The sequence below is a fragment of the Argiope bruennichi genome, chromosome 1 (genome assembly GCF_947563725.1).
Source record: "Argiope bruennichi chromosome 1, qqArgBrue1.1, whole genome shotgun sequence".
In the NCBI taxonomy this organism is placed as follows: domain Eukaryota; kingdom Metazoa; phylum Arthropoda; class Arachnida; order Araneae; family Araneidae; genus Argiope; species Argiope bruennichi.
In genome coordinates, this window is record NC_079151.1 from 67,909,915 (window position 1) to 67,933,602 (window position 23,688).

The following is a 23,688-nucleotide window of genomic DNA, read 5'->3' on the forward strand; positions in this document are numbered from 1 at the left end:
ATAAAATAAACAACATATTTTGGAACAATCCTGGACAATAATATGAATGCATTAAAAAAATAATTTTGTAAACAGATATATATTTAGAACTGAATGATTATACATTAAAAATTTAATTATTCTATTTATTAATATTTGCTAAAATTAAATAGTTGAAGGTTAAATATGAAGAATGCATGTTGTTTTTTTTTTTTTGTTTTTTTTTAAATGTAGTTATAAGTAATTTTTTCAAATGCAATGGAGTTAAATTCCAACCTGTGACAACTTTGTTTTTCATATATTATAGACATTTGAAATATTTTTTTAGTCCACACAGAGCAATAATAGAGGAAACATGTTCAGCATTGTTTTGAAACATTTTTATTTAAAAGAGTGAGCAGCTTTCTACAGTAAAATAAATTTCAATAATATTAATAGTATTTCTTTACACTTTGATTCTGCAACATTAGTTACTGGATGAATCAAGCTATTTATGCCATCCAGTTATACCTTGCCTTATTAATAATACTAAAAATCTGAGATAAGTTCAAAATATTTGGCACATTGCTTTGAAAATGAAAATGATTGGCATTACAGAAATGATATAAAAATTCTGAAAATATTGTCTTTCTATTAGGTAATCTAAAATAAAAAGCAAAAATAGTTATTAAAAATTATGTACAAAAGTAGGTACAAGTATATTAGGATGGTTAACATACATTGTTGAAACTTTACATTAATATCTAATATGCTTTAGTATCAATATTTATCTCTAATTAATTTGTATTATTTTCCGAAATTTTATAAATTTGACTTATTGTAAAATATTTTCAACGAATGAGAAAACATTGCAGTTCTCAATTCCATAGAAAACATCAATACTGACAATGATTATTTCATTTTTGTATAAAAATTGCATCATTGATGATAAAAAAAAGTGCATTTGTATTATATGTGCATTTTTCATTTGAATGGAGTATAGTTTTGAATTTCATAAGGAATAGTCTACAGAATGTTAGGAAATGATATAATTTGTAATGAGTGCATTTTTCTGTTCTGTTAGATAATCTAAAACAAAAGGTTGAAATAGCTGAAATTGTCTCAACTAAATATTCTTTTGTTTTGGGAAAATGGCAAAACTGTGCAACAATGACTTTATATTAACATTCCATTAATTTATGCATTAGTGTTTAACTTTAAATTTTTTTTTCAAATTTTAATTGGTGAAAAATATTTTCACTGAAGGGCAATTTCCTCTTTATGAAATCCAACACTTTTTTCAATAATGACTATTTCACCCTTAAAATTTTTTTTATAACAACAAAGCAAAAAACATTGAATTGATGTGTGTAACTTTCATACAGAAATAAATTTAGTACAAAAGAATACTCATTAGAAAAATATTTTAATGATTAATGGAAATAAACAAAAAATTTCTTGAGCAGTGAAATCTTGAATATATACAGCAAATGATCCTTCAAGGTCACAATGATATTACCAAACAACCCAGTACGTGATGCAATCTTTTTATGCATGATTTTATTGAAAAGTCCATTATCGCAAATAAATTCTGTTCCTTTTCTATTTGCAAGTTTCAGCATTTATGTTACCAAAAACATTCAACTCATACATACATGCGATTATTACGAATATAACATACATTATGAAGTAAATCAAACCCACAGTTCTATTTAATTTCCACCCTGAAAACACAAAGACTAAAACAAAAGCTAGTAAAGTGATGAGCAGTGTTGCAGTTGTATATGTAAGTGCAGAACTGAATACTAATAAATAGCCTTTTTCTGAAATCAACGTTTTTATAAGCCAGGGAGCTCCAAGACAAAAGGATATGTCAAAAGTGTTGCTTCCTACAAGATTACTAATAGCCATATTACCATAACCTGTAAGAAAATTGTAAATAACTCAGTTAAAGAATAAAATAAAGTTAGCACTGTTATAAAAGTTTAAGGTTATGAAGATTTTATTTTGAATATTAATTCAAAATATATGATAGACATGACCAGAAAGTCAGTTCCTTATATTTCTACAGAGACGTTACTCTCTATGATGGTAATCCATGAAGTTACTCTGCCAGTTTAAATTAATGACAAGCACAGTGAATAATAACAATGGTAAAAAGGTCAATCGCAAAATTACTTCTCTCATCCAGTATTAAGGAAGCCTCTACTTTTGGTGATTATATCATCTCTATTACTGTATTCCCTTGGGAAATAAGAATCAGTTTATATTTAAAGTGCCCTCAAAAGGTAAATGCCCAGAGAACTAAAACATAATAGTAATTTGCTACAGTAAGCACTTTTCCAAAGTATTAATACTATTCCTTCTTTCACCCATTGTGAACTTATGTCAGTGAAGATGTTTTTGAATCCAATTACTGCTGATCAAATGCTTAAATTGTTTAGAATTGAACATCATGAATTAGCAATTGATGCATTGTTAGCTTTCTGAAGGTGGTCATTTTTCTGTAGACATTCTGAATTGGTTATCACAGAAATTGTGCAGCAAATGCTAGACTCGGGACAAAAAAAAAAAAAAAAAAAAAAATCAATATATGCAATCAGTTTGACATTTCTATCGCAATATCGAATAGACGATGACGGAATTCTCGACATGCATTTCCTGTCTACTTTCTCGCTATTAAATGAATCCTCCGAATCATCATTAAAGCATTAAAACTAAATAAACGTTAAGCACTTATATATGTATGCATTATGATATTTTTATATCAATATTATGATGATGGTAATGATTTTTTGATACAGTTTTCCCACTTATGGACGAGATATTTGAAAGGATTCTGATGGTTCTTCACAACCTGTATTCTAATAGGCATGTAAATAATAATAATAATAATAAAATCAATTTCTGATTAGAACTGCAAAAATGCAATAAAATGCATGTGGTAATTACACATGGGTTCATATATTTGGTGGTTCATTTCTATAATATAGGAATATGAATTCTATCCCACAGTATGCGGCAAACCTTTCAATTCCATAAATGAACATATTGAAAAGGATTTCAGTGATTGCTGTATTTTTTGCAATAAATGTTTGTATGCAATTAAGTATATTTTCTTTTTTATACTACCCAGAAAAAATTTTTGGGTAAGCCTCATATATAATAAAAAATGATCAAGTTTCAGAAGTTTAATGCTTTAAGTTTCTTACATATACAGTTGTTTTTTGAATTGGTCATGTTCTATTAATCCTTTTATATTGAAATGTCTTCACACACCATTAAATGATTTATATGAGATTATCTGAATCACCATTAAAGCATTTAAAATCAAACAACCATTAATGATTGCCCCTTACTGGTGTAGAATTTGTAAAAATGGGCCACTGCATTTTAATTAATTATTTAATATTAAATTTTCTCAAACTATTAAACAGTAAAATGTGCTTTTCGTTGTATTTTCTTGATAACGAGAAAACCAGCTACCGATAGCATGATGTACTATGAAGTCGCATTTCTATTTCAAACCACAAATGTTTAGTTTGAAGTGTTAATGAATTAATAGATAATTATAAGAATATATTATTAGCATGTTCTAGACACTATATGATGAGATTATTGGCACTTAAAGCTAGCCAGATTGCCTTGTTATCCCTTTTTTATCACCAGAAAATGTTATTTATTTAGGTGATTAACTTAATCTGCATAGCTGCTCAAATACCATTTATTTGAACTTTGTTATCAAGAATACTAGAATCGCTTTTCTTGAATTAAATACGTTATCAGTTTGGCTTTAAGTATGTTGCAAGAAAAAGTATTTTGAGAAAAACGTACCTTATAGCACAATGACATAAATTCATTATAAAAATGAATTTTGCTAATATTACGTTTGGGCAACTTTATTGTTGAATAGCATATAAATTCTGATCAAATAAATAAACATGAATTTTTAATAAAATTCTCTTTCTCTTTTTCAAATTAAAGGCACACATGTTTCTTCAATCAATGCATTACATTGCCTATGTATTGATTGGATTATATGTTGGACTATACCTGCTGAAATGTAGTAAGTTTCTTAAAAATATTTGAATTAATTTTAAAAATTAAGTAAATATGCATTTTTTTAAAAAAAAAATATTTTTTAAAGAGAATTTTATGTCGAGGTTTTAAAAATATTAAAGCAAAAGTAGTTTTTACTTACCATTTTGTGCTACAATGATACTAGATATGATTTCAGGAATACTTGTTCCTGCTGCTAAGATTGTTAAACCAGACACTGAATCAGGCACATTGAATGTATATCCTACATGAAAAAAATATATATACATCAAATTAAAAATAAATAAATTAGGAGAGTATAATTTAAAATAATTGTAAAGTAGTTAACATAACATAATTTATATAAAAGGAAATATATATAACATATAACATTTTGTAAAGTAGTTAACATAATTTATATAAAAGGAAAATATATTATTTTATTGATATCTATGGTAAGAAAAGTCTAAATAAGAATGAAAACTGCTTTACTTTGAACAAAATTGAACTGAATTTTAACTGAAAAATCGGAATGAATAAGAAATGTAATACAATAGAAATGATTCAGTTTCAGTTTTAAGAAGCTTTATTTTTAAGAACTGACTTATTGCTGTAATAAACATCAAGTAAAAGTATAAAAATTTTGTATTTAATTAGAAAAAAATTTATCATACTTAGTTGTTGAAGAGAAAAAAAATTAATAAAGCTTTAAAAAATATCATATATCATATATATTTTATGCACAAATATTTAGCACTTTAAGGTTTCTTTTTAATTTCTTTATATTTGTGCAGATTTTCTGTTAATTTAAAATTTCAATGGAACTTATTGAATTTGTTTCAAAATTTTATTTATTTCATAGTTTTATGAAAGAATAATAAAGTTAACGCCTGTTGTTATGAATGAACTTAAAATAGACACATTGAAACGTACTACACAGGTAAGTGAACTTATTGGGAATACATTTGAGTAAATAAATTTTTTTCGTTTTTTGTTGTTTCACGCTAGGACATTTTTTTTTTTTTTTTATTGCGATGGCTATAAAGATAATGTTTCTGATTCTGTGCATCTGTAAGATTTTATTCGTTTTTTAAATATCATCTCTTTCAGAAGTAAATAAACATTATTTTATCCATTTTGATAGATTTTTTTTTCATTGTTCTGTTAGATGATACTTTATGTTTGGGAATGTATTGAAGAATCATGAGACACTTGAGATCTTTATGGAAATTATTTATTTTTTGTGTCGGATTAAATTAGAAATAATATAGCTCGATGCACATGCGCATAGAACTTAAAATCGTGCATTGTTATCAAGGGGTGCTGTACAATATAAATTGCAACACCCCATAGTATAATGTTAACATTTCGAATTCTTTTTAGCATATTTTAAATTTTGCTTTTTTTAATTAATTTTGAATAATTTAATTATAAGTTTATAAGAAATAATGATTTGATGTTAGTATGTTTTTAAAAAAATCACATCTAAACAATTATTAATTTTTGATTAAATTTTAATGAAAAAATGGAATATTAAAATAAAATTTTTAATTGCATTTCCTATAGTTCTATTCTCATTTAAAATTTTCGCAACAGCAATTGAAAAGTAAAAAAATCCTGAAAGTGTATTGTCAAAATTATTACACAAATAAAGAATTTTTTTTTCTTCCTAATTAAAAAAACAAATAGGTATAACGTAAATTTGTAAATTTAATTTTTATCTATCATTAATTGTCTTTTAAAAATAATTTTTTTAAAATTTATTTTTAAATATCTGCATTGCTGAAAGTTTTAATGCAATGGAAAATTATTTGATTTCTAGACCTTTAACCTTCTGACAATTTTGGAACTTCATTTTCGATAGCACCTTCTTCTTTTCACAAACCGTATTGTGTAGAAATGAATCTGCTTTGTTACTACTTGTGCACAACAGCAGGGAAATCAATACTGAGTTAAAGACAGTATTTTAAGATGTTTTCCTACTACGAAAAGGTGTATGACATTTTTAAGCGAATTCTTTAATTATTGAAAACTTTATTAACAACTGTGTTACATTGTTGATGGATTTCACTATTACGCACATAATTAAATTATTGATTAAATTAATATATAAAATTTACCTATAACTGTAACCATCCAGACGGCTAAATAGGACAGTACACCTATCCAGAGTACGGAGATGGAGAATGTGAGAGGAAAGAGACTGTACAGTTTGGGTTTTCTGCTGTCAGGAATTGTGCAAAAGAAGATAAGTCTTGCTGGATACAAAACGAGCCACCAAAACATCTTCCATCCTCCTTCGGCAGGTGATACGCATAAGGTACCACTTTTGGTATGCTCACCGCTCCAAAGAATTTCACCTGCAATGGAAAGAATCTACTTAAGAATAAATGTTATCCATGTTTTGTAATAACTGTGGTGCTTTCATCAAGGCCACCTTCATTAGTTGAAAACAGAGAGAAGAATCTATTGCCCGAATAAGCATTTCAAAGAAGATTATAATTGAAAATAACAATTTTTGAAAATGAATCATAACTTTACTTCGGTAGGCAAAATGATCAATCTTTCGTAATTTCTTTCAGCCTTAATCCCTTCTCATACAATTATTTGGCTGACATTCATTGAATTGCTAAATTTTTGCTCTAAATCTATAATTAAAAAAAATAAATATAAAAATCGCATAGAAATGCTTCAATATCTCAAATACCACTTATATTATTATACGAACTAAATAATAATTAATGTCCTAAATAGGTTATGTCATTTAATTAAGAAGTAAATTCGGTGGGCAGGGTTTTAATACTATCGTTGCAAATATTTCGTTTCTGTTTTTACGTTCTAAAGAAAGGTTTAAAAAAAAACATTTCTTAATCAAACATATTTTTTTCCAGAAAATATTTCTCACTAATGTGAGAAATATTCCTTTTTAGGCCTTTTTACATAAGGAAAAAAAAAAATATTTTTGATGCTTTAATATTTTTGCAAGTTTTAAATAAATACGTTAAATTTTGTTAGACTTTGTTCATGGTTATAAAAAACAAGATAGAAGTGAAGGTTATTATTTTCGCAGTGTCTTAAATTTTTTCCTAAGATTTTTTATATTTGCGTATAAATCTTTTTTACATTCTAGTATACATAGTATAGAGAAAGTGTAGTAATCGTCAAGTGTAGTAATCGTCAAAAAATTTGAACTCGAGATTTTAACGCATCTTTATGTTTTAGACATCCTTGAGTTCGAAAAACACATTTTAAAAAATTTCTTCTGTATGTCCGTCTGTGACAATAATAACTCAAAAACGCTTTGAGCAAGAGGAATGAAATTTTGTATTCATCTTTACCCTAATATGTTGATTTTATCAAATTTTGCGCAAAATCGGTTCAGAGGAAGTCTGTCTGTTCTGCTGTTCGAATGTAATTTAACAAGATAACTACTAAACGAAGAGAGCTAGATAGATAAAATTCGGTACACAGATTTAACATCTATAGTGTAGACACCCATCAAATTTTGAACCGAATCCAATGAGTTGTTGATTGTCTGTCTGTTTGTATTTTGAGAAATATGTAAAAGCGATAATTTAAAAACGCTAAGAGTTAAATATATAAAATTTGGTATGGAATTTTGTAACAAATTTTTTTAACTGATTGGAAAAAATGCATCCAAATCCCAAATTCGATTTTCGAATGTTATTAACCGCATGCCAGGATTAATCGCCAAATAACCCTCTAAAGTAGGCATGATAGATTCAATAAAAATGGTAATTTTACGCCAAGGATTACAAATGTATACCTTGCATGGCACTGGCGTGCATTTGTTAAGAAATAGGTGTTATACCATGCTCTGGTATAACTCCTTTATTAAAGAGTATGAGGGAAAGTTTTCGGGAGACCATTACTCCCACTGATATAAACATGATTCTTTTTTCGTAGTATCAGTATATATTACTACAACAGCGAAAATTGAAATGAAACGATTAAAGTATACTTTTTCTTTACATCAATGAAATTTTTCTTACCATAATAACGTTTTGAAAAATAAAAATAAAAATAAGAAAAAACCCATTACAATATAATTTTTTAGAAAGAAACATACTGCAATTTTCTCGCTGAGTAGTTTATGAGAACCTCTCTCGAGAAATTTCAAGGAATGGCCCATTTGGTTACTGCTTCACATATTCGCTTATTATTTTTTATTTGATGCTTCCAAATTATCACAATTTCATTAAAACTGGGCTCTTTTTAAAGTTAATAGATATTCTCCTACATTTTGTTAATAAACAAGGAAATTTTAAAATAACTCTATTCTTTGCCAATGCTTTTATATATAAGTTGAATTATTACTTTCTCCTATAAAATGCGCAAAAACAAGAAGGTTCTATGACAATCAAGGAATTCAATTTGAAGATTTATTTCATGTAATTGCACATTTTAAAACAATAACAACAACGAAAACGACAAAAAGAAAGAAAAAAAGAGATTGTATTGATAATCTATCGGTATGTGAGCCTACGAAAATTCAAGAGCACAACTAATAAAATTTGTTTCTTTTCCCATGAGGTTGACCAGAATGGAAGATATGTATCAATTTTTAATTAAAATCGGTAAACGAGAAAAGGTCCTATTCCAAAATACATACATGATTATCTTAATTATACGCCGCAACCGCGCACAAAATTTTCCATACAGTTTATGTTTGTCAGAAAGTAGAATGAACATGGTTGTATATTTTTTTCTTTTATACTTACTAAGCTTCCTGGCGACTGTTTCTTGTCTCAAGACCTCTTCTTCTTTACTGGCTGTAAATTCCACGCTAAAGCTGTCTCTTTCCAGTCTCCTATCTCGTTTTTGAGATTCCATAATTTCAGGTACAATGCCATTTAAGAGCGGGCTTTCTTCACTATTGTAACAACAACGGCACCAGCTACTTTCTTGAAACCTCTCTACCTACAATTGCATTAAAAATATTGCATATTTTATTTAAAGCACTTTTATTCCAAATCGTGCAGAATGTTTACAAAAGATGTCGGAAATTTAATGCATTATGGCAGACAACATGAAATGAAATTTCAGATGCTGATTGTGGAGGGCATAGGTGAATGAATTCCGCATAGAAATAGAAAGAGAAACTCTACCAGAAGTTGACGATGCAACGAGCGCATTGAAAATGTTGCTAGTAAGCCTGAGGATCTTAAAGTTGATTATAAAATGATTATTTTCTATGAGTTTCAGACAGTTTGTTATTCATTTCCATATGTGCCTTTTTTTTATTATTGGAACATTAATGAAATTTCGCATAGTTCATTTTTCCTGTGTTCATTGTGACCCGTTTTCGTTCTGATAGCCTCAAAATATTGATTTTTTGTTCCTCAATGTTTCGCATGTTTCTTTCTCCTTGCTTCCTACAATTTTTATATAAAATTTAGCACTTCCAAACAAGGAAATTTATTTTATAGACACCCTTTACATATGCATAGAATGCTAATAATATTAGTCTTTCATTATTTTTAGATTAAACTATTAGAAGCTTTACAGATACTTTATCTGCGGTTCTTTAGTCACTCTATGCGCGTGAATTCTGTCTCTCCTTTTTGACCAAATGCAATTTCAAGCATTTGAATCTTAGCCATGTACCTACGTATACTTTTTACAGTGCGATACCGTATAATATAACTAAACCTCTAATATCCTTGGAAGCAGAATTTCTGCGAGATCATTTTCACATCTTGATATTCTTCCTTAAGTTTTAGAATGAACAATCGGCAGAAAAGAATAATTGTTATTATACCTTAACACATTTCAAACTTCTGGTCGAACTTTCAATAATAATAATAATAAAACTGCAATCTTCTGTTTCATATTCTATTCTCATGTGAAATGAAACCGAGGAATATTATTGCAATATACATTTCTATCTAAGTTAAAAATAATATTTTACAGATGGGACATATTAACAGGAAGAATTTTCTTTTCTCTGGCCCTATAATTTTTTTTTTATTCTGGCCCTATTGTAACTTCGGATTAACACAGATTTTTTCCCCTTAATTTAGATACCAAATGTAATTTGGATTATTTCTTTTATGGTATTAAATATTTAGATAAAATAGATAACTAAAAATATTAAAAAAATGAAATTAGTAGCATACAATAGTGGTTGCAGAGACTATTGAAATATTGTCTCACTTTAAAAACTGAAACCAATTTCCCATAGAATCGTTAAAACTTCTTTGGCATTTAAAACGCACAATCATTTAAGCGGAGGCTTTTCGTTATCGATATTTCTTGTGTACATTTTATTGCTGGATTATTTCAAGACAACTGAATGCTTTCTAAGTTGCCTACAAGTTTGTAATTGTGGTACTGAGATACATCCTAGGCATGTGTTGCTTCTTGATACATAATCATATCATAATAGTTGGATTAAAACTCTGTTATAAATTTATGCATTATGATAAGATTAGCATGTAAGAAAAAGAATTAGTTTAAATTTATTTAATATTAGTCGCCTTCTGCCACCAACTGTTTGTGAAAATATTGGTTATATTCAACTTTATATAAATCATTTAGATGTAATATCATGTCCATGATTCCGTAAAATTGTCAGACGTTAAAGTCTGTTATTTTAATTGTTTTTAAAATGTTAGGTTCATTGTGCACATGAACCTTTCTAATGGAGATCAGTTCCATGACATCATGTATCTATTAAAAGTGCAAAAATCCAATTCACCTATCTTTTAAATTTTGCGATATTATAACTTCATTTTTTTATACATCTCATAAATTATACAGATATCAAACAAAAAGTATGAGGAAAATATTTTATAAGTAAATAAATTTTATTAATATGTATCTAATTAAATATTCTGTTTTTTTTAAAAAAACAAACATTTTTTTAAATATATAACAGCAAGGACAGATTTCAAATAATACATTGAATTCATAATCTTTTGTAAATCATTCATCAAATTAATCGTTTGTTTGTAATTTTCATTTGAGTGCATTTACTAATAAAAAAACACATATCATTTTATATATTAAAGAATATTTGAAGAAGAAACGAAAATAAATATCATATATTACCAGATCTCTACTCCATATTTCTATGGTTCGATTAAAATAAATAACGATAATATACAAGGCGAAAATGAGTAGTAAAACGAGAGCTTCCCACCTAAAACAAAAGAAGTAAAAATAAGTACTTTTTTATTAAAAAAAATTTTTATATAAAGACATTTTACTTGAAAAGAAAAAAAAAAAGTTTATAATAACATTTAGCTGAGAAAACAAAAACTTATATTACAAGCAAAATATATATTTTAGTTATGCTATTGTCTTATAAATTGAAGTTTAACCATATTTTAAGTCCAAGAAAAGAGAATATTATTAATTACTTAAACACTCTTCATTTTATTCTTATATCATATTTCTCAAGACAAAGTTAACTTTTAGAAAATTTCTATTTTGCGATTTATAGAAGTTAGAATTCACAATTGATACAAAAATTAAGTTACCGTAATAACTCGCTGCTTTCCAAATGTTTCTGCATAAAATCGCTTTTATTTTGTGAATTATCTTATTAATTTATAGTATTTATATAATATTGCTTAATTTCCACTCTAATCAGTATTTTAATAGAAAAAAAACCAGACAGCGCCGAGTATTTGTTTACTTTTATATAAACATTATTAATAATTCAATTCTGTAAAAAACAAGTGAAAGAGTGAATAACCAATGAATGATGTTATCTGCAATGATCCAGATGAGGGTGAACACTGTTACGCCATATGCTATGCAATCTCTAGCAATGGGATACCAGTCTATATCCAATACCTACAGATGAATTAAAGAAGCTATATAAATCGATTGAATTAAAATTAAGATTTGTTTCAAATGCAAATTGAATTGGAGGAAGGCTTACTTTCTTCCACAAAACAATGCCGACCATGCCTGTCACTCCCACAATGTTGAAAACTGCTGATCCAATGATGGTACCAACACCTATATCACCTTCAGTTATGAATGATCCTGGGCACAAAGGAAACGAATCATATTAATAAGCAGAATTAAAGCCTTTTTCTTCATCTTTACTTCTTTATACGTTTTTCACGTATGATTTTCGTGTTTAAGATATAATTCGGAATTCTTTACCTTTTTTGTATTAACCGTATGCCATTGAGAACTTTTGATTTAACTGCACGATATTAAGGAATTTTAAGCTTAACCCCATTGTATTGACGAACATAGTCAATCGACTAACATGATATCTTTGATTAATCGCTGCTTTAAATAAGCATGATATCTTTGCTGAATGTTTTGGAAGTTAATCGCTGGCATGCAATTAATGCATATTACACACGTACTTGATTTATTATTAATTCTTTATTCATTTCCTGATGGTTACTCCAACTTGCAGAAAATGCCCAATAATACTGTTAGAATATCTTCACGATATTGTACAGTATTACGAATATCGGATAACATCATGAAGCTATCGCGAAATATCATGTGCTATTAGAGAAGTTTTGAAAATTTGGACGATGGCAATAGTATATTTTAATGTTTTTAAGAATTTGTTTAAAAATAAAATCTTGAAAACACGTGAATTATGTTGTTTGGTAATCGATTTCAGATAAAATTTAATTTTATTTTATTTAATGTTAATGATAATAATTTAGGAATGAAAAATAGAATGTAGAAAAAAAAAGTTTCAAAAATGCGTTTTGACTAATATATTATAAAATAAAAACTTCTTACGAGTTAAAAAAAACATGTGATTCAATAAAATGCATTTTTCAAATCTTAAATATTTCATTATTATGCATAGGCTGTCCCTAAACAATTTTATCGATTCCGATTTCCAATGTAATGCTATCTTGCAATTCATTACGACGTGAGTGTGTAATTTAATTCATCAAAAACTTTATAAAGAATTGCATAATTATATAAGCAAAATAAGAAAAAAAAAGTCTTTCAGAAAGGGGGGCAAAAATTTTATATTCAAGATGCATTTTATGAGCAGTTTTAAAACAGTTTTAACCTTTACTGTCAGTATTTTTGCTTTTCTGTACTTAGTATTGGCCTGCAAAGCAGAATTTAGGAAAGCCGTTTGCTGAATGAGGAACAGAGAGAGAGAGAAGAATATGTTTCATTGCTAAAAATGCAAGCTAATACATACATCGAAAAGGAGTTCATCTTTTGACATGCGAATGCATCCTTTCTTACCGTTTTTATATACCTCAGATATATTCTTCTTTGCAGGCCAGTGTTTTGAGAAATTAATTTATATAGACAACATTATACATCTTCTTTATTATGCACTAAAACACATATTTATACTGGCAACAACATTTATTCTCTATTATAATGAGCTACAACACATCTTTATACTGGCCCCACCAGTTAACAATTGATATAAATTTGTGCACAAAATAAATCACAATACAAAATTATTGGAGCTTTCGAAGATCTCAACACGTGTTACTTTGTTTACCAATGAGTTGAAATACATGTTTACAGCGCAGTCAGATAGTCAAGATATGTCAAGATATCGTTTCTCGAAAGTAAGAGTATCCGTACTAAGTGTTTTGAAATACCGAATACCAAATACATAATAAACATTCTATCATATATTGCATTACATCGTAGAGTGCTTTAAAATAAGCATATTATCTACAAAATAAAATTATTAAAACACATATTTTATGTATTTTAATGAGAGAATAATATCATTTATTTTATATCCTAATTATGATGCTATTATGAATATTTTTGTCAGCTATATTTATATTTATATTGCCATTATTTTTATAAGTATATTTATATTTTTGAAAAGTTAGAGCTTAGTTTCATTAAATAATGATCTGTGAATTTTATAGAATAATTTATTCGAAACTTTGCTTTGGCAATTTTTTTAGCAAATACTTTAAACATAATAATTCCTCTAAACCTATAATTCCAAAATAAAAAATAAATAAATAAAATAATTAAAAAAAACGAGGAGCAGTTTGTTTAGTCTACAACTTCGTACGTAAAAATTTTTATTGGTTCTTAATTACAAATACTAATTGCTTATGGTTATTTAAAATAACCATAAGCAATTTAAAAACCTTTTTTAAATAAAAACTTTTACTAACCTGTAATTGATGAAAATAGTTCTGGTGCAGAAGTTCCAATAGCCATAAATGTTGCACCTGCGATATCTGGTGGGAGTTTTATCTCTAAACAAAAATCAAATTTGGGCTCATATAACACAAATAAAATGTCCTATATGATTTCAAAATTTAAATTAATAGGCCTTTTAAAGGAATAAAAAAGTTAAATTACAGGACTGCATGAGACAATATATTATTAGAACAGTTATTTTTTCATATCAATATGATATTGACTGATTTGAATCCATTATGAAAGTTATGTACACAATAAACAGAGCAAATATCATGCTAAAAATAGCATGGATTGATAATCAATCAAAATTTCATACTTAAAAATATTTTGTTTAAAGAATCAAGGATATCAAGGAATGTTTAGTAAATTGAATTGAAATTAAAAACTAATAGTCCTAACGAACTTGCTGGTATTTAAAATTGGTTGCTGTAAATATGAGTGTAACAGTGTATATTATAATACACACGGTGTGTTCATTTTAAACCATTTACATGAAATGATGATATACATTTTTCTTTCAGAATGCCTTAAAAATATGTTGAACAAAATTCATATACTCAGCGATTGCATTCTTCATAAAACAAAAAACAAAAAAGTTATATTTATGTATGCTTTTTTTTGGAAACGTCATACTTTTACAACTCAATCGTTGTAAAAGTATGGATCTGAATAAACTAAAATAAAAAATATGTATTTTTCACTTACTGTATAATTATTGCTTAAGAAAATATATAATTGTTTTAAAAATTAAGAATTAGAGGTAAAATTCGTTTGCAAAACATTCAGCAGAAATTGAACATATTGAAAGAATAATAAATTTTCAATTATTCTATAATTTGAATTAGAAGTACGGATTTCAATAAACTAAACAAAAAATATTTCCTTAACTTCTTGTATAATTATTGTTTAAAAACGTGCATAATTTTTTCCAAAATTAAGAATTTGATTAAAAATTCGTTTGCAAAATATTAACCGAAGCAAAGAAAAATATCGTTTGAAAGAACAATAAATTTTCAATTATTCTATAATCTGTAATTGGCAACTTGTACTTTGTATATTTTTTATTACATAAAAACGAATTGTACTAAATTAATATAGAATTCTGATTTTAGTGGAAATGGAATATGTATAAAATTAGCTTGCAACATTTTCTCTGACAGTTAATTATTTTTTTAAAAATATCGTCTGAATTAAGCGAATTTATCGTTTGTTAAATTTCTTCTGTAATTCGTCTGAAAGTTGTGATAATCAAAGAATTTTAAGCTCAATTTTGCTGAACTAAATTTTTATTACCTTTATATTAATATACATGAAAGTATTTCAATTTACTATTTAAAAATAATGGACATCTCTTTGCCGTTAAATACTTTCGTTTTCATAAACGAGAAAAGCGTGGTTATTTTTTTAATTCGAAAATTGAGGACAAAACTTTTGAAATACTTCAGTACAAGAGGTAGATCAATGTTTAAATTAATATATCTGTTAAATCGTAAAAGAGAAAGAAACAATTTTTCCCTCTCAAGTGGCTAAGATTCCAACAGATGGATGCTGTCTTTTTCAGATATCTCCTGATAATGATTAAGGATATACTGATTCAAGGTATGGAATTTTATGTATCAGTCATTTTTCAATGATCTTTCTACGCCTGCTTGTATAAAATTAAACAATTAATTAACTTCTGAATTGGAACATTTTCAAGCAATGTTTTTTCGCATTTGGTAAGTAAGATTTAGCAAACAAATGAATAATTTAATTTTTTAGGCAAATTAACTATCTCTTAAATTTGTTCGAAGTCTTTTAAATGTAGTACAAGAATTGCACTGATTTAATATTATTTTTAAAGTTTGTAAATATTTATAAATATCTACATATGCCAAATTCTGAAGTTCTTTTTTCTTAGTTGATTAAATTTTACTTTTGCAACATGTATTTTCCATTTGAGATTTCTTGGCAAATAATGATTTCAGATCTTTCTACAAATAAGTGATGATTAATTTTTTTTCTCTGATCAATAAGCAACTGACATCGAAGTTTTCTGGAAAATATGCCTTCTTGATTATAGGTTAAATGTCGTAATGTAACATACGAGGTTGGAATGAATTTCAGAACATATAAATATTAACATATTTATATTCTATTAATTAACATATTTATATTCTATTTAATTAGTGTAAATAGTATTAGTTATTTAAAAGGGATGGACTATCGTAAATATTTAAACAAAGATTTGTTTAAATATTACCTTTTATTTTGTAAAGAATATAAAGTGAAATTGTTAAACTAGTGCCACAAGGCATATTTAGAATAAAATTTGCTTTTTTTTTAAAGTTTTACAAACGATTTCTTACATTATAATTTTGTGTAGGTAAATAATTTTTTAGGAAATGCAATAGCAGGTGGTTGGTTGTTTTTCGAATGCTGTACCGATGACGGGTGAATACGTTAAGTTATCGTCCGTCATCAGTATTTTATTTTTTTTAAGTGCATAGTCGTTCCTGAATTATTAATATGATTCCTTATAAATGATACGTTCTTTAGGATTAATATTTTGAAAATCGATAAATAATATATCGCAAATGATTAAAGATTTAATAAAATAAACAACGATGAAAGATTTAATAATTTGAATAAAGAAAGATACTATAAAGAGAATAATAAACCACATTTCGTCAAAAATATAGACTCATTTTGACATTTTAGAAGACAAAACTAAATAAAGCGGATAGAAGATACGAAGAAATCCACTTTTATCGATTATAATAGATTGAAAAACGAAATATTATTTAAATATGAAACAATCATTTTATTTCAATTGCTTCTACTCAAAAACTGTTATATAATGCAATCCCAGAAACAAGGATTTTTCCATCAATGTTAAACCAAAATCCCAGATTAAAAAACAAAGATTAAATTGTTGTTATTTTTTTAATAAGCCGATACAATTCAGATTTTAAAATGCGTAAAGACACATATTGTGTTTTTTCTTGCGTGCTTGTTGTACTTAATTTTATATATCGAAAAAACTTAGTTTGATTCTACTTTTAAAGGAAGAAGCATTTTAATGACAGCTGTGGTCTTTTTTCCACTCCTATTTTTATTGGCTTCATGGGGATTCACCGCATAGATTTTGGTTTGTAACAAATCCTTCTATCAAAGATAAGAAAAGTTAATGATAAGAAATATTACTTTCTGATATGATTTCCAATGACGGCACAAAGTAGTCGTGGCACACGATTCCAATCATGGCGCAAGTATATGTGGCAATGAGGATGTGGATGATGACACCTCCCTTCTGCCGATCCTCTTGAGATAGGAAATCATTTGGAAATGCATCGATTCCTGATGGAATGCATTGAATCAAAGTGCCATTTGCAGCCTCAAGAAGTGTACGACCTAAAAGCAAAAGAGAATCGATTAGTGTTTCTATCACATTTCCTTATGTTAATCATAATTTCATACATATGACCAAAAAATTAAAGTACTTCTTTAAGAGGATATTCACAAAAAAATAAACGAATGGCCATTTCGCTTTGCACATAAAGGTTCTGTGTTCTCTGCTAATTTTTTCCATTGGTGCTAGATTCATGCAGCAAGGTTTATAGAGGAAATGATGTTCATTATCAGAAGCGGTACCATTAAGAAATTGAATATAACTTACTGTACATCTTCAAAAGAATCGAGAACCTTTTTACTTTTAACTGAACATTCAAGATCACTCCATGCTGTACCAAATATAGCATTCCAAAATCGATCGTCAATGCAAAGTAGTTGTCAGGTTTAGAAACATATGGTTACCCAACTCATCCTCATATCCTTCCAATCCAATTTCTTTGTGTTATTTGCTGGTTGGTGAATGAATATATGTAGGTGAAGAAGGATAGAGGCTTGGGATGCGTTGTGTATGTATGTGTATAGTGGTTAATGATGTTTTCTACCACAATCAACTACCTCAGATGTTCACCGAGAGGAGTTGTAATGGCACTTGCATAAAGTGCTCATGAAAAGCCTTAATGGCTGAGAGAGTGGAACTATTCCTCTGGCATGGCGCGATTGTGAATGATCTGCTTTCCAGCACTATATCTCTTGTTTTCTATTACCTTCGTTTTCCAAGATAAGCTTCTTCCCCAATGACGTCAGGGCTTATCATACATATAATATTACAGAACATGTAATGATATTTTGGTTAAGTTAAATATTCAAAGTAAAATACAAGGAACTCCAAAATATTTGTCCTCAAATTTAAAAATCCTTAGGAGACTTGGAGCAGTTTTTGGGTTTTATTTTTAATAGTGACATTTTGGGAAAACTGAGCGTCAAATTGACAATAGGTAATATTTTCTCTATATTTGAACTGAAAAGATTTTTCCCGCAAAGTTAAAAAAAAAAGTTTTGCAGTCATGAGGCAAGCAACAGTTTACGAATTTCGAGTTCACTGTTTTGAACTGTGCCTACTCACATATAATTTTCCTTCTAAAACTGCATCTACTTTAATGTGTGTTGCACAGCTGACTAATTATAAAGAAATATTTAATTTTGAATAAATGCAACATTGGAATTTCTTTCGAAACTAGTTATAAATAGAAAATTAAATTTAAAAGTTGGTTTCTAGTTATATACCCTCGCCCAATCAACTATAATTAAAAATGGTGAATTAGAAATATTTAGCCAGTAAATTGAGATAAATATTTTAAAGTTTTTTTTATAAATTATTCTTATTTTTTTCCGAAATTTACGCATTGCCAGTAATAAAGAGCGTTAGAGTTTTCATACGTTTAATATTTTTCGGCTTCATTCTACTTGGAGTTCCGGAAAATTTTAAGATATCCTGGTGCAGACTATAACAAAAATCAAGGAATGATTTTTAGGATATACAGTATTTCCATTCATATGCAAGGAAAATATAAGATAGTTATTATACTAATATACATGTGCATTGTCACTCATTTAAAAGAAATCGTTAGCAAGTTATTATGGCTAGAAGTAAAAATATTTTTTCCAAAATTTGTGGAAAGCCATGAGAAAAGAATAGCATAATATTACCATAAAGATAATTTTTGGTTTTAAAATAAATGACATTTTTTTCTTTGGATAATTGTTTCAAATTTATCGGTGGAAACGTCAAAATTACGGAATTTAAAAAATGCAGAAAAATTCCAAAAGTACTTTTATCGAACCCATGGAAGTCTAAAATGTCGAAATTAATCAAAGCCCGTTGCCGAATATTTTTGACTATTACGATAATTTCGTTATGTTTTATTTTTTTAATAAGTAGTGCGTATTTCAACTTCTATTCACTATGATAAATTTTTATTTTAAAGTAATTAATTCGTAGGAAGCTATTTTTTTTTCTTGAAGAGCAATAATAAAGCTTTTTTTGAGACTCAACGACAACAGATTGCAAAATCCATACTTTAAATTAAAGTATTTGATTATCTCAGTAAACCCATTACAAACGAACCGCTATCACTATTATGAGTGTGTGAGATTGTCAATGAGAGGTTTGATATTTATTTGATTAGAATATTGATAATCAAAATTCAATACAATTCTAATCTTATTTCCTTATAGAAAAATAAGTTTTAGGTCTTCAAAATTTAATAAACTTATTGGCTACCAATTGTAGCATTTTTTATCACTTTTCTCACCCTTCTGTGAGAAGTAAAATAGGCCATAATTCAAGCTTTTGTTCAACTGATTTAAAAAGTGTGTTTGTTTTCTTAAAAATATTTGCTAAAAGATAACCTTATTACTTTGTTTGTAAAGTATTTCTAAACTGCTCTACTTTAAAGAAGTTAGGATTGTTTAAAATGAGTATAAAACGATAAAAAATGAAGTATCTGGGTGTTTTTTTTTTATTCTCAAGAATATCAGATATACATTTTAACTCTCCTGGAGATAAGAAGTTTTTATTACTATAATTTATAGTAAAACTTACTAGAATTTATTATTACTTGAAAGAAGAAATGACTTCTTTTCTTTCTGTCAAGTGTTCTTAGGATATTTAATGCTCTTTAATAATTTTTTTTCTCAGTATTAAATCTTTTTCCCCATTAAATCAGTAAATTAGCAGTGTTAGAGGTTAGGAGTTTTGATACCTTTAATAAAGTAAAATAAAATAAATTTATAAATAAATGCACCAAATACTTTTTAATCTTGTAAAAATGTCATGATCGAAGTTTAAATTTTCAATTGAAATTTCATTACTTAAATATTAATAGTTTACAAAATAACACAATTATTTAGCATTAATAAGAATCATCGCTAAGGAATAAATATTCATCATCATCATTGCCAAAATATGCAATTATATTCTGCATATCTTCGTGGAAATAGTGACAAGTAACGGAAATCCCACTGATTTTAAGAATAGGAGTTTTAGTATCTCATATGAGACAAATTTTGTTGAATAATACGTTAGTGATATTCATCTCTAAATTTTATTTTGAAAAGATAAATACTCTGCTTTTTGAGCAAAAAGAGTATTATTTATGATGAAAGTCTAATTACAAGTTATTTCAACGAACTGGAAATGAATTTATAGTTTAAGATTTTCATTTTTTTTCTAAATTTTAGAGTAAAATAATGAAGGATGTTTATATCCTGTCATTATTGGAAGGATATTTATATTTATTAAGAACAAAAGTAGATCCTTAGATTAGTGCATGGATTTTTCTATTCTCATTTTTCTATATATTTTTATTTATTTGCATAGGAAAATATAATAAGAAAAAGAAGTTTTAAATGAATGCATTTACATTAGAATCTATTACTATTTTGTGAATTTCGAATTTACTTTTGTAGATTCCATCGAACGCAAGATTCCTTTGCACATGCATCTAATGAAACAATTTAGAAATATATTACTTTCAAATATAATTTCTTCTATAATGTATCAACACAGATTTATAATAAAATTTGTTTTAGGGTCATGGACCCCCAGAACAAAATTATACTGGTTATGGAAATATGAAGAAAACCATACAACGCAATTTGATTAATATTTTTTACAAATCAACGAAGTGATTAAATAAACGCGTTTTAAAGAATTAATTTAGTAGTAACATTAGAGTATTAAATAAATAAAGCATAATTTGTCAAAATTTTATCTGTTCGAAAACTATATTACTCAGTGAAAAAGTATATTACTATACTTCTATATGCTATATTACTATAGAAGATATTATTAAGCGTGTAAGATGTTTCAACAATTAATCCCAGGGATTTTTCCAGAATGAAAATTAAAAGAAATGGTACGTTTGATTTCGATAATTGGAAAATGGAAAGGTTTGAAAATTTTAAAAACATTTGAGTGAATAAAGTTATAAAGAACGAATTTAGTCAGGTTTATGCAATTCATGGGTTTCAAAAGTGAATTACTTTGATATTTAAAATATATTATGCTCAGAGACTTACAAAATCCATTGAAATCATTGGCCAATTATCATGAGAACAATAAGGCTATAAATAAAAATAAAAACATCAAAATTCTTTTTGTACCTTTCAGTTGCTACTTTTATTGACCTTGTGTAACAATGACACAACTTAAAAACTTATTAAAATTCTTAAACTCTTTTTGCATCGTGTTTTGCAAACTAGAAGTAAACATGGTATATGCTACGTAATCAATTTTGTGACATTTAGATTTATTTCATTTTAACGATTATCCATTCATTAAATTTTATTCCTGTTAAAATTAAAATTGGGTGAAATGAATTTGAAATTCTTGTATATAATTTATTGCCACTTATATCATATATATTATATGGTCACAGATAATGTTATCGTGTTGAGATGTAAACAGTTGTTTCATGCTGACATCAATAAAAATCGTATTAAATATCAGAAATTCTTTGTTTCTTTACTGAAACTCTGTTGCTGGCGTGTTTTCAATTTGAAGTTTTTATGTTAAAGAAAACAGTTTGATGGTATTTTATAAATGAAAGAAATATGTTTTCAGTAGCAATAGATCATTATCCAAAGTATTTTTTCATTTATTTAAATAATTATTTTAACAATTCATTTTTCATTATAGTCGCAATGATGTACTCACAATCAGATATATTTATTAATCTAGATATATTTATTAAATTTTATAACTCTAGCGGAACTCTAGTGCGCGTGCGAATAAATGCAATTATCAAAAATGCATTTTCTATGGATTTGAGTAGTAATATGCAAGCTTATAAATAAAATAATTTAACAGGTATATAATATTTACCCGCATACTTAAAGCTCAATGGAATCTTTTTAATATATATCCTTTCTTTTGACATTATTTGAACAAAATTGGATATTTTTTCAGAGAAGAGCTTTTTTACTCTAATTAATCAGTCAAAAATATAAATATAATCTAGCTTTAATGATTACACGTCAAATTTCCTGCAGCTATTTTAAAGTTATAAAACAGAATTTTAAAATTACCATATTCTTCGATAGCATAATATTTTCTGACTTCTTGATGTCTAAATCATGAAGAATCGTCGAAATCTCGAGATAGAATTATTTTGACTGTTGCCTACTTGATCTAATATTTTTTTCATATTAAAAAATAGAAGAAAAAAAAATACTTACTTTGTTAAAATGCGATAATATGAGGACTAAAAAAATTTTGTCAACTACAAATCTGACAATTTTTATGACTTTTTTTTATGACATTGTTTTGAGCAAATAAGAAAACCGAAACTTTCTTACTTTTTTGACGAAGGTAATCTTTTTCTCCGGCTTCTTCAAAATCAGCTCGCATGAGAGTTAAAATACATGACACTATTGCAAAACATGGTAAAACATATAAAAAGTTAAGTTTCCTAGATATGACGTTTCTCTTGGCCATTGAATAATTTCCAATCCAGTAACGCTAATTGGGAATTACTTTACTCTATCCTTTCTCATACACAACAATAAGTTTATAAAATTGAATCTGATGCCGACAAAGATGTTACTCTCTGTTTACTCCTTTTAGTTTCTTTTGTTGTAGTGGAAATGCTATGGAGACGAAACTGATTCAAGCTCTCTCCGACTTCTTATCGTTGCACCTTGCACTTGCAGTTCTGTATCTGTTTGCTTACGTTTTCGGCATCAATGCATTCTGATTTTGAAATAATAGATAAGTCATAACCCCAAAATCGAAAACCTTTGTCAATAAATTTATAATAGTGTTCTCAAGTTACTCAACAGCTCTTGAATGTTCTTCAATCAACCAATCGCATTTTTGTAAACATCTTATATAGAGCGTCTACTCCTTGATATAATCACCAACACTTTCCCTGTTTTACCTGATAAACTTTTGAATCTATCAAGTGTTATATAAGTTGAATGAACGAGAATTTATTCAATAAATTTGATTTGAAGAAAAATTAATCATCCCAATATATTGTTTACTATCTTTCATCAATGTATAACAGCTAGCATATAACTAGCATTATTGCAGCAAAATTCTAGCTGCTGTGGTTAGAACAGTAGAAATATAGCTGTCATTTCATATTATTTATGATCTTTGATTGCTAAGAATCATTTAAAAAAATGAAAACTGTGTGT

At 27.1% G+C, this 23,688-nt stretch overlaps 2 protein-coding genes across 2 annotated transcripts in view; one reads left to right on the top strand and one right to left on the bottom strand.

Moving 5' to 3' along the window:
- Positions 1-337: 337 nt before the first annotated feature.
- Positions 338-23,196, bottom strand: LOC129955901 (sodium/potassium/calcium exchanger 4-like). Its single transcript, XM_056068263.1, has 10 exons — positions 22,846-23,196; positions 17,341-17,547; positions 14,124-14,207; positions 11,909-12,015; positions 11,720-11,820; positions 11,071-11,161; positions 8,739-8,937; positions 6,117-6,356; positions 4,160-4,261; positions 338-1,880 (listed from the first exon to the last, which is right to left on the bottom strand). Exons 1-10 carry the CDS (start codon positions 22,982-22,984, stop codon positions 1,561-1,563), a joined length of 1,590 nt encoding a protein of 529 aa, XP_055924238.1. The 5' UTR covers positions 22,985-23,196; the 3' UTR covers positions 338-1,560.
- Positions 15,696-23,688, top strand: part of LOC129956495 (sulfotransferase ssu-1-like) — a 41,548-nt gene continuing 33,555 nt past the window's right edge. The window contains exon 1 of the mRNA XM_056068444.1: positions 15,696-15,753. The gene's annotated coding sequence lies outside the window, so the exon portion shown is untranslated. The remainder of the gene's footprint in view (positions 15,754-23,688) is intronic.

What these genes read in the sequence shown, in the direction of transcription:
- LOC129955901 (XM_056068263.1), bottom strand. Translation starts at nt 22,984, where the DNA reads ATGGCCAAGAGAAACGTCATATCTAGGAAACTTAACTTTTTATATGTT. An exon ending in ACTATTTTCATCAATTACAG is followed by an intron (nt 12,016 to 14,123) that starts GTTAGTAAAAGT and finishes CTTTGTGCCCAG; the next exon opens with GATCATTCATAACTGAAGGT. An exon ending in AAATATGGAGTAGAGATCTG is followed by an intron (nt 8,938 to 11,070) that starts GTAATATATGAT and finishes ATGCAATTGTAG; the next exon opens with GTAGAGAGGTTTCAAGAAAG.